Source organism: Gymnodraco acuticeps, unplaced genomic scaffold (genome assembly GCF_902827175.1).
Source record: "Gymnodraco acuticeps unplaced genomic scaffold, fGymAcu1.1, whole genome shotgun sequence".
Lineage (NCBI taxonomy): Eukaryota > Metazoa > Chordata > Actinopteri > Perciformes > Bathydraconidae > Gymnodraco > Gymnodraco acuticeps.
The window spans coordinates 2,794,814-2,808,839 of NW_022991216.1; the positions used below are offsets into that span (position 1 = coordinate 2,794,814).

Genomic DNA, 14,026 nt, shown 5'->3' on the forward strand with positions numbered 1-14,026 from the left:
GCTGACGATGAGCTGGAATTCCCTCCACTGTAAACTGTCATCTGAACTACTTCGCAGTGAGCCTCCCCAGCATTAGGTAATCGGGTTAATATTGGTGATGAATTACTCGCCTTAGTTTCCCACCTTTCAATTCATGGCTGGTGGTGAATGGGACACTGAGCAATCCGTATGAATCACAAGGATATGCAAACCAGCTTTCACTTTTCATGGTGGCTCGGCCTTGAGCAGATGTTGCTGAAAAAGCAGTGCGGCTCCTTTGCTCCTCTATTTTTATAAATAAATTGTCCCTTTAGGTCACAGAACTCCCCAGGGCGACATCTCTTTATGGAGATGACCTGCGCCCGCTGAAATATTCTAGACAGTTTTAGCACCTAGTCTCCCTCTGTGAATCACTAGAGTCAGCATTTACCCGAACGTCCTGCTGTAGGGCCAACTGCCAAGTACATTTATCACCATATCGACAATATTGTGCGTTCCTGTAAGTGGTGAATGCAGGCAGGTGCTTCACTACCGCAATGCCCAGAGGAGCAACAACCTCACTGCAGTGTTATTTAAATATGTTAGAGAATGTGTTTTTCCTGTCAAAAGAGATTATTATTTCAGAGCCTGCTTTACATCTGAAGCTAATACTGGTATGTTACTTGTGTTAACCAGCAGGTGGAGAAGTTTTCATGGAATTTTGCAACCTCCAGCCCCCACTCCTGTTCCTCCTCTGTCTGTCTCATGCTGACCCTCATGAAAGGAGTTCCTGCACCAACTTCATTCCTCTCCACAGAGGGAGAACATATGTTGGAGACTCACCAGAGACACAGCAAACAGAGAAACAAAGCTCTCACACTGGACTTAATTTTTGTTGTTGGATTACTTCTCTCAAGTCAGGGTCTTCATGGATGCGTCTTTGCATGTGGTTTTATGAAGTTGTGAAGTATACATATAACTTTAACCATGGAGACATATTTTGCTGTGAACTCTTTTCTCCTTGCCCTTCTTCTCTCTCTTCATCTTCACTGCCACCTCTTTGTTTGGGCCGCAATGGACTCCTGCTTGGATGAGGAGGGGGCCCCGAGCCGCTGCATGCCCAAGTTTGAGAACATTGCCTTCAACCGCACAGTGGTGGTGTCCAATGTGTGTGGTTCCCCACCTGAGGACTACTGCATGCAGACCGGCTCCACGCGCTCTTGCCACCACTGTGACGCGTCAGATCCAGAACTGAGCCACAACGCCAGCCTCCTCACAGACTTCCACATGGATAAGGAGCGCACCTGGTGGCAGAGCCAGTCCATGTTTTATGGTGTCCAGCACCCTAATTCTGTCAACATCACCCTACACCTCGGTAAGAGCATAACAGCAGTACACCCTTAGTGTAGTCTGACCCCAGAATCCTTAGGTTTTGCTTCCCAGTGCAGTTTGCTGCCAGGTTGAGTGAACTAGGTCATGCCTGTGAGTCCTCAGGGTTCAATTATGGTCCTATAATGTTGTATATAATGTCCTATTTCCTTTTCAAAGTGGTTGAAAGCTTTTCATGAGGACTGCATTTGTCCCAGAATAGAATATGAATATCAGTAATAGATTTAGCGCTCTAATGCAGACGGTTTCCAGTGTTAGAATCTGGTGATAGGATTTCAGATCAATGCATGTTAGTTGTCCTTGCACAAGTTAAGTTGAGGTTTCAGCACTTTTCATGTGGTGCAGTAAGTATCTTGATATATCACCCTTTGTACTGCAAGTCCATCGATGGGGAAATCTTTAATATGAAACAGCCGTGCTCAATAACACATGATTTGTATTATTCAGTTACAGCTTTGTGCTGTCTTCATAAAACAGACTTTGGGCCAGACATGGCTTAGACTTGGAGTATTTGTGAGCACATAACCACAAGGGCATGTCTGAGAATTTGGTGGGATTTAAAGTGGATGAGGATGACACATGCATCTGACATGCCGAGATAGCAACCAGAGTGATGGTTCAGTGCTGGCCCAAGTTTACATTCAGCTCACGTACTACCATGGAGTATTGGTGATGAGGCCATCTGAATCTGGCTGACACCAAACAGTCACAACTCAACTTGATAAGGCTTTTTTCTTGGGTGTGATTTGGGCCAGGACAACTCAAATGCAGCCACCACACATTGAAAGATGTTTCTGATTAGGCCTAGGCCAGAAATCAACCTTTAAGTAACTATTTTATCTTAAATCCACAACATTCCAATACAAAATATAACAACAATCTTCTGCTGGAGGCTCATTTAATGTTTTCAACCTTGCCAAAACAAACATACTGAACAACTGACTGTAGAAAAAACATAAGCCACTTAATATCTTCGGAGAAATTCCAGGAAATATGCAGCAGATAACCTACAGTAAAGCCCCAAGTTTGGCAGGAATAAGACTACGATAAGGAAAGGAGGACCAACTAAGGTTAGTCAGGAATTTACATAAAAATGTACTTGGAATTCAAAAAGATAAACTTATACTTTTCAGGGAGGTATATTTTATGAACCCCCCCATCAAGAGTCCTCTTTGCATAGTCAAGGGTTTGGTCAGCAGGTTTTCTGTCACTTACAATTATGCAAATGTTCCCCTTTACTTTAAAATGTTCATGGAGAAATCCCTTTAGAGATGTGTTTTAAACAAAGATTATATGTTGGTGTTTTGAAACATAGTCAAAGGCCTATAGTGAATACTGTTCCTGTCAAAACGTTTAAGTATCTACAAAATAAAAAACGACTTGCCTTGAGTGGATCATACTAAACAAAGTATGCAACTCCTACACCAAGTGAGAAAGCCTTTGTTTTTGCCTTGTCCATTTGCAGTGATTTTAATCAATATAACTTATGATGCAGTTAAGGGCACAAATACATCGAGCATTGTTGAGTAAGTGTATGAACATTTGCTTAATGAATTTGGGAAACTAAGTGGATCATAATTGCGGTTTCTTTTGATATTTTGATTTGATTTGTGAAAAATAAGCTACGTTTTGCTGGCACAAATTATGTAAACATAATGTTTCTCCAGCAGGAGCTCTGGCAGTTGTTCAATTTGAACACTTTTATTTTGTTTAGAGCTTTACTTACAGCTACTCATATAATCAATGCACGTAACACATTTTAGGCCAACCATCCTTTGTTAATACAAAGACAGGTTTGGGCTGTGTTCATGCTTTTTTACAGTAAGATATGATTGTGGTCAGGGTTAAGTCTTGGGAAAAAGCTTAAATCATTCAACTTTACGTTACCTGGAACTACATTGGGGTTTTCACATTAAAAAGCAAATGTAAAATAATTTTTACCACGCTGCATTATCCCTGTGTTAATAATACACGTTTTTAGGATTGCTTCCTTGACATACTCTTTTCCTTGGAGAAAATGCATTTGACACGCTTATTGTACAATGCGTACATATTTGCATTTGAAGACATTCCTCATTTCACAACATTTCATGAGACCAGCCTGAGCCGTTAGCCTCATTATCCCATTACCATGCTGCTGAAATGAAGTAACAGACCACATTTGTAACTTTAACTGAATTCAAATGTGGTGATTAATTTCAAAGCATTAATGCAACACTTTCTAAGAAATTACCTTTCCAACTTGTGTGTGTGTGTGTGTGTGTGTGTGTGTGTGTGTGTGTGTGTGTGTGTGTGTGTGTGTGTGTGTGTGTGTGTGTGTGTGTGTGTGTGTGTGTGTGTGGGTGTGTGTGTGTGTGTGTGTGTGTGTGTGTGTGTGTGTGTGTGTGTGTGTGTGTGTGTGTGTGTGTGTGTGTGTGTGTGTGTGTGTGTGTGTGTGTGTGTGTGTGTGTGTGTGTGTGTGTGTGTGTGTGTGTGTGTGTGTGTGTGTGTGTGTGTGTGTGTGTGTGTGTGTGTGTGTGTGTGTGTGTGTGTGTGTGTGTGTAGGTAGAGAGTCAAAGCAAGGGCCTATAGAATTTCGGCCCACTTGAAGAATATTACTTAAGGCCCACCTTGTAACCGAATGAATACGGTAATTCCTTTTAAAAAAAAAGACTTAATCTTATAAATGTGACTCTTTAAACTTGAATTGGCAGTTACAGGTTAAACACATTATTTCCTGTGCATTTATTTGTTCCTCCTTCATTGTTCACTATAACAGAACAATACTGTATAATACATTACCAATACGAGAACTCAACAGGGACTTACAGACAAATTAATCATTTATTATTTTCAGGCTACCTTCAGGTTGTATACATATTATCTCACCCAAAAGAGGGAATTCAAACATATTATCCAAAATGGCAAACAATTCTATAAATGCATTTGAACCCTGCCAGTATTCAAATGAGCTATTACTATATTTTACTGTACATTATTTCGATTTCCTCAAAGTTATGTAACTGTGTGGAAATGTAGCCTAGACAACTCGTTTAAAATAAATTGCTGACACGGCATGTTCAGGTACCTGTGAGAAACGTATCATTTGGAAACAATGCTTCCAGTTATTTCTAGTAAATCTATGGGTTTAAACTAAACGTTCCCATAGTGTGATGATAGTGAGTCGGATTTTTCCAATGTGTGCTGGGATGGATTCCATTGTGTTTTAGGCTGCAGGATAAGCGGATGATTACTCATGGAAGGATGTATTTTCATAATTTCTCTGTATCATCTCCAATTCAGCCACAAATTAGATAAACTACATATGGGAAGATGTTGAATTCAAAGGTTGGATTGAAAGCTTGTCTATTTGGTATTTTAATTCAAATGCAATCCAAAAGGATTTTTAATTGAATTCGAATGTCACATGTAACCTGTAATGACGGGGTTTGGCCACTTGGGAGAAGCGTAAATAAGCTTAAAACTACACAGCACTGCAAATAAACATTGATAAGGCCCACTGCAAGCTAACAACTGCTAGTGTGCACAACCAGCATTTTCCGAGCAACACGCATTTGAGTCCTGTTTTTGGCAAAGTGGCGCATGTAAGTCCATTGTTCACTGTCTTTTAGCTTTGTTTTACTTTATTTATTCCAATTCCCAAAGGAATTAGCTGTCTAGCATTTAGTTTAGCTGCTACCGTTAAACCATATTAACGTTAGCAGCTTAGTAACATTAGCTGCTAAGCTAGCTCCTGCCGGCCCTGCCAGCTGTTTAAGGTGCATACTACTGTGAGCACTTTTAGCTAAAAGCAACGCTTTGAAAGTGGTGAGAGTGAACCACAACAGCAAAGCAGTGGTATAAAGTACTACAATTCAGAGGTAGATAATGTACTTTCTCTCCACTAGATTTATATTGTATCTTAAATTACTGTACAGATCTGGAATAATGTTGTGAAATATAATCATAAATAAGACTTTAGTTACACCTGGAGTAAATCCACAAGCTACTTTGCAGTGTCTTGCAGTGTCACGCACAGTGACGTCACGAGCTACCCACAATGTAACGCACGCCATATATATATATATATAAATACGCCATTTTCCTGGAGGTGCAAATATAAACAGCTAGCTAATGTAGCCAGGCAGAGCGCACAAGGTTTTTTTTCTGAATTAACGACCGAAGAAATCGCTGCTTTGGATTACATCTCTGGACTTGAGGGGTGTGCTCTAGGTCGTTACCAGCGTAAACTAGAGCTGTGTGGGTTGTCGGATTGCCCTTACAGACTGCCTGCAGATGTATGGAAAAACGACCCTCGAAAGTGGCCTTTGTCGATTTTGGCTGCATCTACGTCTAATTTCTGGAAACACCAGGTGAATACCCCACTTGTCACAATAATATTATCATGCCATTGCATATATGTGGTATTTTAGAGTTGACTAGATATTGATTAAGGCAATAAACTATGATATTCAGTACAGGAAGCTGGCTAAACCCTCGGCCTGCTTGCACCTCGCGTAAAATGGCGGATACCGGAAGTACGGTGTCGCCCTCGGCCCAATACCCGTATGTGTGTGTGAAAGAATTAATTAGCCGTCCCTTTACCAGCTTTGATCACTCTCTAATGCATCAATGATTATAAGAATAGCATCTGATATTATTCTGAAATGAGCCAATCTGCAGAATGAGTACTTTTACTGTTGGTACTTCATGCAGACCCGGCGCCAGAACAAATCTACAGAGGGCATATGATTTTCATGGGAGGGCACACAAAACCGTCATGTGCCCTGGCACAATATAGATCGTATCAAACAGCATGGCCAACAGCATTGCGTAAATACACACACCTATCGCAAATCAATACACAAATAAAGGGCAATATAGAAACCACTTTTGAAACATTGTGTGCTCATGAGCAAGGCACACATTTGAAATAAAAAGAAAACATAACAGCAACAGATTTGCTTGGGCCTTAAACTTGGGTAACCGTTGACCGGAGCAGCAAACCTAATAATACAGAGCGACGGCGACACCACATTATGCAGTGCGTACTTGCGTAACTCAGCCCTAGGGTTTGCCGAGGTCAAGATATAACCTTACGGCGTGCTGCTGCAACAGCAGGTGCAGGGTCGCCAGCAGCACCATCGGCTGCAGTTCTCTCATCGCGATTTATTTGTAATAAAGCCAATTTCTGATGTCCATTTTGTAATTTAAAACAGAAATGGGAGTCTATAGAATGCATAATAAAAAACAAATCCAGAATAGGCACAGTAGTGTGATGCTGTGATTGGTCTAAATGTGGACAAATCACAAAAGATACATGAATTTATTTGACGTAGCCTACGATTTTTGTTGTAGTTACTATCTATACACCGTAGCATTAAAGTTCACAGTTTATTTATAATAAAACAAACGTGTTTATTGGGGGAGGGCAGGAATGTCAAATGGGAGGGCCTGGCCCTCCCACGGCGCCGTCGCGCCGGGTCTGACTTTAAGTATATTTAGATGCTAATGCTTTTCTGCTTTTGCTTGTGACAGAGAATTCATACACTCTGGTATTTCTACTTTAACTTAAGTACAAGATCTGAGTACTTTTTACACCTTTTCAGCAAAGTTTCAAACTAGCTTAAAGATAAGGTGTGTTTGGACATCCATCAATCAGTCAGTGAAGACTCTGTCCAAACTAGACATTTCCATGACAGGTCAAATGTCCTCCCTCCTCCTCCCCTTTGTAGGGAGGAGACCCCCATCAAAGAGCTTTTCTTCAAAGAAACAAGAAACAGGGACAAAATGACGACACAAGTTGAAAATGAACTGTTATATCACATGCTCAGAAGGCCAGAAGTCGCTCCATCAAATAGAACATATTGATTTCCAATAGCAAGTAGATGCCACGCTATAAAGGCTTTGCTGTTTATAATCTCAGGCTAGATCTTTTCCTGGAGAAAGCAGCCAATGTTACTTTTGCAGAGGTATTTTCCCGGTTGTCTGCAGGGCTGTTATTCTTCAGACAATCCCGACACCCACATGTCTGTCTGTCTCAGACTGAATTGACCTTTGCTCCCTCTGTTCTACTCCAAAACATGTGTTTCTCTAAACCTGGCGCCTTAATAATTCCAAAAAAAGAGCGAAGATTATGTTTTCATAAAACATCTTATGTAACTGCACATCCCTGAATGTCGGATGTGTGGCATCTTTTCGGTCGGTATAAAAGCTCTGTGATCCATCTGGGTTGCTGGTGGGGGGTTACTCCAACATTACTGTTTTCTTTTGCCTCTCCAAACAAAACAAGCTCTCTCTGAAAGGGAATGCAGGCGAAAGCTGGGATGATAAACACAGCGGTGGGATGCAGGGACATATATTGCAGCCCGGTCAGAGTGGGTCTGTGGAAGTGTAGAAAGAGAGGGGGAGCTGGGCTGCTTCAAGGGGAGTAAACAAAACATAATGAGCAAGAAGGGGGGGAGAAAGAAAAAAATGCTGGGCGGTTTGGTGGTACGGAATTGGGGTCAGGTTTTTCCCACAAAAAAAGACTTTGTGAGATACACACACACAGCACACAGAGATTTCTGCAGCTGGTTCTCATTCAGTGCCGTCAAAGACAAACAACATCCTGTCTCAGATGTAAAACAATGATAAAAGTCTGCCACAGTTGGCAGGAGGCTCTCAAATGATTCCCGCGCATTTGCGACACATTTCTCTGTAAGACGCTTGTCGACTCTATTGCATTTGTTAACCAAGACCCAGCGTGATTAGCTGATAAATACACTCATCTGTGCATTTGCTGAACACGAACATCTGGGAGTAAACAGATTGTAAATATTGAGTCTACAGTACTTGTGGTGAGTTTAGTCTCAAACTGTCTAGGTCTTTGGCAGCTGTGTTGAGTTGACATTAGTGACTGGGCGTAGGGTCAGATGCTGTACGTCCTCAGCTCATAGTCTTTACTCTTTATCTCTGTGTCCAAATAGTCCTTTTATTGGTGTGCAACATGAACAGCTTTGGTTGGATTTGTGATGCTACAAGATTCTCGATCAGCCCTGTAAAGTCACACCTAGGAAGGTGATAAACTGAGTTGAAACTGTGAAGATTAATGTGTGAATTCTATCTTAAGGTATATTTTATCTATAGATATTATGTGTTACTTGGCTTGGTTTCGATTCAACAGCCTAAACCCTAATGAATATATTAAGAATGCACTCCTGAAGGTGGATGAATCACGAATCATTAAACATTACGCATAACAACATACAAATACCCTCTGCAATTAGTCTGCATTGCATCATGGGATATTCAACAAATGCTTCATCTTCTGCCTCTTTTATGTTTTTGCCTCAGTTCCAGCAGGGCTGAGCTCACCTCATGCAGGGAGTGAATGAAAGCTAAATGTTCTCTCCTAAAGGAAAGATACCATTAGAGCTCGCTGCAGAGACAAGAGACAGAAATGCCTAGCTCTGACTATCAGAGAAAAGCAACAGATGTCATTATGAATGTACCAGTGGATTGCATCCCTCGATGAATTTGCAGAGCGGGTGAGACTTAGTGTCTAATGATGTAGAAACAAATCCCCAAGAGCGCGATGAAGAAGCCTGTTAGGAGGATTTCTACATGTTACTCCTCAGTCTGTTCTCAATATGACTTCAGTTTGTGTCTGCCCAGTTAATCCCCCGTAAAGCTGCACAACATTTGGCACATTCTGTGAGCGTGTTTATATTCAGGAAGTATAGCTCTGCAAGCCTCCGCAATATGGCTTCAAGATGACTGTTTGAAGTGTCCGACCCCACAGTGAGTAAACATTGACACCACTCGATAAAAGAGAAGCATCGATTCTTCGTTTGCTCTGAGATTAGGAAGAAGATGTCAACATTCCTGCAAAACCAAACAGCTGTGTTGCAATCAATGACTTTCCTTCTTCAGTTTTCCACATTATAAAGCAAAATCCCCCATTAATTCAAGCCATCTGCGTATGCAATATGCAAAAAAGATAGCACAATGCATTTCTCATTTAATTAAACATATACCTGGGAGATTCTTCCCTTCACTTATTTCGAAGCTTTAAATGACTTTGCTCACATTTCTTCGAGTAACAATGCAACACCCATTACACGAAAACCTATTTTGATCTGCTAAATCCCCTAACAGCAACTCAAATGCAAATCTGGATATGGTATATCTCCTCGCTTACTGCAGATCTTCTTCCAGATGAGATTGTGCTCTGAAACCATTTTACTTTTAAACAGATTGAAGTCAAATCAGTGTTTCTGGCGAAATAAAAATCCATGAAAAGTCTCGTTTTTTTACCCCAGGCACCAAATGTACGGTGGACTAAAATCTTGCCTTCGATTTTTGACCTATCATTCAATCAATGATATGTTAAGTTATAAGCAATCCTCAGCCTCTCATTGCACTCCTTAGTGTTTTAGTGGGTTGACAAATCACTTTTCTATCGATTAGATCTATCCCTTTCCTGTCGCACCTCAAATGTTGCATCAGACTACATCCTAACCAGTGATTGGACAACACTGGCATTTCCCCTGTGATTTTGCACTCATTGACCTATTTTGTCTTACAATTCTCTTTCCCTTTGACCTATGTTTCACCACTGCTGGGGCCCATTATGGTTGGTATAATGAGAAAATAATCCTTGGGATTCTTCTAGTCCTGCAGGAATGACATTCATTTACCCTGCAAAGAGGCATGGGAAATTAAGCCTACCCCCCATTGTTTTCCTTATTTCTATAATGCAATTATGTCTTTTTTTCCTTTTATTTTTGCTCCTGGGCCCTAAACTATCACCCTCCAGTATTTGTCTCTCACATAACCAGCCTCTGATCCGACTGTGTAGCTACAATGGATCTAGTTCCACCAGTAATTCTTTCAATGATGCCATTCAGAGCTAATCATATCTGTTTTCCACAGGGAAGGCTTTCGAGATAACTTATATACGATTGAAATTCTACACCAGTCGGCCGGAGAGCTTTGCCATCTACAAGCGCACGGAGCAGAATGGGACCTGGTTGCCTTACCAGTATTACAGCGCCTCTTGCAGGAAGACCTATGGGAAGGATGACAAGGAGTACATTCGCCCAGGAGGTGACGAGAGGAATGCTTTATGTACCGATGAGTTCAGTGATATCTCTCCCCTGACCGGAGGAAACGTGGCTTTCTCCACCCTGGAGGGGCGGCCCAGTGCTTACAACTTTGACCAGAGCGTGGTGTTGAAGGTAAGGACACATTGTGATGTGTATATTTGTATCCATATTATGGATATTATTCTTTTTTGCAGATATTTTAGTTGACATGGGTGAATCTAGGTTCAATTAAGATAAGAAAAGATGAGATAAGATGGACCTCACCTTTATTGATCCCTGTAGGGAAATTCAGGTCACTTACAAATAAAACATTTGAAAAACAAATTAATACAAAGTAAATATTCCTTCAAGAGACATGTTTTACGTAGAATACACTTAAAAAAAATGTGAATATTTGCTTCTTTTTTTACTACCTTACATTTCAAAATGTTGCCAATGTTAGATCTTAGTTTTGACATCCAATATTTATTTTCAAAAACTCCTGGAAAAATAATGTGTCCCAGCTTGTATTCTGATTCTAATTCTGACAGGGTTATTATAGGCCAGCTATCATCACAAGATCACATGTTGTAACAGTGCCGTGCAACTTAAACGTACACTTTTACACAAACAAACATACCTCGGAGCTATACACATATACATATGCATGCGTTCAAGCCCTTTGGAAGCCACTGAAGAGATTCTAATATGATGTTTGGATCTAATTAACATTTATGAAGCTTTGAGAAGGCTGTGCTGAATTAATGGCAGCCTCTTGGGGGAGAGTCTGGGAGGGGCGGGCACAGTGAAACTTAGCAAAAAAGGAGTAAATAATATAGCGCTTAATGCAGCCACTCCTTTATTTATTTGACAGGGCTGTGTGTAAATATGTTTCCCTTTGGTAATTACTAAAGATCTTAGACGTCATGTGTATTAATATGTGATATATGAATGTGTCAGCATTGCTTACAGTAACTTATGATTGATCCAAATAAAAATAACCGTGTCACAGCAGTTTATGTGAGTTAGCTAATTAGAGCAGAGATTGTTCAGGACCACCCATGAATAATGAAACAATGGTACTTTCATCTCTGAGCAAACATATGCATTTATGGCCATAAATAGCATATCAGGAAATTGAATTGAGATTGTCCGACTTCAGAAGAAAATAAGTATTTTAAGATGGCAAATCAAGACCAACATTTATGAAAATATCAGTACAAAACATTTATACTGATATTTTCTTTTCTTTGGTTTAACCTTAAAATCTAATGGTGTCATCTGACGGATCACATTTACATTTTAGAGACAGCAAGATTAAAAAGAAAGTCAATGGAAAATGGTTTAGTAGTACAATTCAAATCACAATCAGTTTTTTCCAGGTTTCCCGTTCAAAGGATTTGGCCTATTTCTTAAAAAATGTATTAAAATGTAGATTTAATTTTCTATTTTTTTTTAATTTAGAATAGAAAAAATGTAAGGTACAATAGAAAAAGTAAAAAAATATGGACATATCTTTTTGTATGATTAAAGAGATATACAGCTGTGTGCAGCCTTACAGTATATAATGTTCAATGGCATCAATTTCTGAGGGAAGCAGGTTTAAATGTGTAAGTATGTGGTTAGCTGGGACATACTAAGTGAAGGACCAGGGTTTACACTTACAAGGCACGTTGGGCAAGTTTAGAAGAAGATAATATAAAAAAATGATTAAATGTTTTGTACTTAAATTGACTGGAGTTTGTCAATTTTTAACCACGAAGTTGCGTGCTTTGAGTACTTAAGAATCAACATGAAAACACTAACTCTGGTTGCTACAAGCGGAACACATAATGTAGAAAAATACATTGATTCTCGACGACCAGTTTGCATATTTATGGTTCATTCAATATCTCCTCATTATTTTAAAGAAAATGTATTCATGGCATTATGTGTCTCTCAAAAAGTACTTGCTGTTGTAAACAGTGATTGGAGAAAGGAGAAACCATGATGAATAATCATTAAAAAGTTACCATTTCTCAGTAAAACTTCCACCACCACCTCCATAGTGTTACAGGATGTTTACATATAGGCCTCCCTCTGCCCGGGTGTTTTCATTCTGGATGTTGCTTGTCTCCACTCTACCTTGCGGTGCTGTATGCATGTTGCTATTTTTACTTCCTGTCTCTAGAACATGAGCAACAACAAAAAACCCAACCCTGTAGAGTACATACAGCTTCAACAGTAACCCTTAATTATTAAAGGAACTTCATGCCGCGATGATCAGTCCTCAGTGATGTCCCTCTCATGTTAGCTAATGATAACTCTTCACCTGTCTGACCTTTTCCCTCAAATGTCATATCGAAATAGTTCTGGCAAAGAAAGAATAGCACTTCTGTAAAGGAAGGGAGCTGTCCTCCACATCATTAAAAAAAGATAAGTAAGGGTGCTTTTTAGAGGAAGTGTGGATGATATGCACACTGCATACCTCCTAACAAAAAAAGAAATGTGTCAATTTACACCCAGTATTTATGGAGGTTTGCAGATTAAGATAAGGCTCTCTATTCATCTGTATTATACTATTTGTATAACAAGATTACAGTGGTGGTAGGATTGTTTCCGACTTGTTTGATCCAAATATTTGTATAGAACTCCAGAGCATTGTAAAGTACAAAAGACAAAATCTATTGAAAAAGAATAGATGTAATAAATCAAAAATTCACAGTTTTTCTTTCAATTAATTTCATATTTAGCTTCAAGCTGTTTTTGCATAACATCAATGTAGCAGCACTATAAAATACATATATATCATCTAAATAACAAAAATCTAATCTCTTTTCTCATTTTTTCATAGTGATGATACAGTATCATGAAATATGATTACAATTGATTGACATTCAAAGCTTCATTCCTTAAAAGACGATTCAAATGTTTAATAAAAGCATAGGTAGAGCCTTGAATCCATCTTCCACAACTTAATCAAGTGAAGACGAAGAGTGTGTGTGTGTTGCTCCCTCTGGCAGTATCTGAGCTGTCCGCTGGATATGATAAATGAATATGTTATAAATCAATCTGAAGATGATTAAGCTAGACTATAGCACACCCGAATCCCAATATTTATCTCGGCTCATTCTTGATGCTTTGATACTCGACTATGAAATATGTTGTTTTAAATATCTGAATGCAACGTTCAGTGCTATCAAATATTCACATAATAACCTGTTCAGAAACATACGGCTCACTCTGATAGATTGTAACTGATGAGGATTCATTGTGACGGCATCATTGTTTTATTCACACTCTCAAACTTCCTTAAGATGTTTGATTTCAAAAGTACAACAGTGTGATGTGGCTGACAAGCCCTTAGGGCTACATATGGTATCTCTGCACACACACCTTCACCCCACCCCCCTGCCACCCTAACACTCACATGCTTTCTGTGCCGGATGCTGTCCTCTCATAAATCCTCCTCTCCCATCAGCCACGGCACTTTGAGTAGGTGACATCTCTCCAACCTCCTGCAGAGTATAAAGTGGCAGCTTTCCTCCAGAGTGATGCCATTTCAAACTGGGAAAACATGGAGGCTGGAAAAACAGCAATGCTGAAGACACATCAGCTCTCAACATTTGCTAACTGCGGTGAGCAACAGGATG

At 39.8% G+C, this 14,026-nt stretch overlaps 1 protein-coding gene across 1 annotated transcript in view; it reads left to right on the top strand.

The window, feature by feature from the left end:
* Positions 1 to 746: 746 nt before the first annotated feature.
* The window catches only part of lamc3 (laminin, gamma 3), a 133,013-nt gene continuing 119,733 nt past the window's right edge, over positions 747 to 14,026 (top strand). Inside the window, exons 1-2 of the mRNA XM_034238942.1 lie at positions 747 to 1,333; positions 10,243 to 10,547. Of these exons, the coding sequence (XP_034094833.1) occupies positions 946 to 1,333; positions 10,243 to 10,547 (693 nt within the window). The 5' untranslated portion in view covers positions 747 to 945. The remainder of the gene's footprint in view (positions 1,334 to 10,242; positions 10,548 to 14,026) is intronic.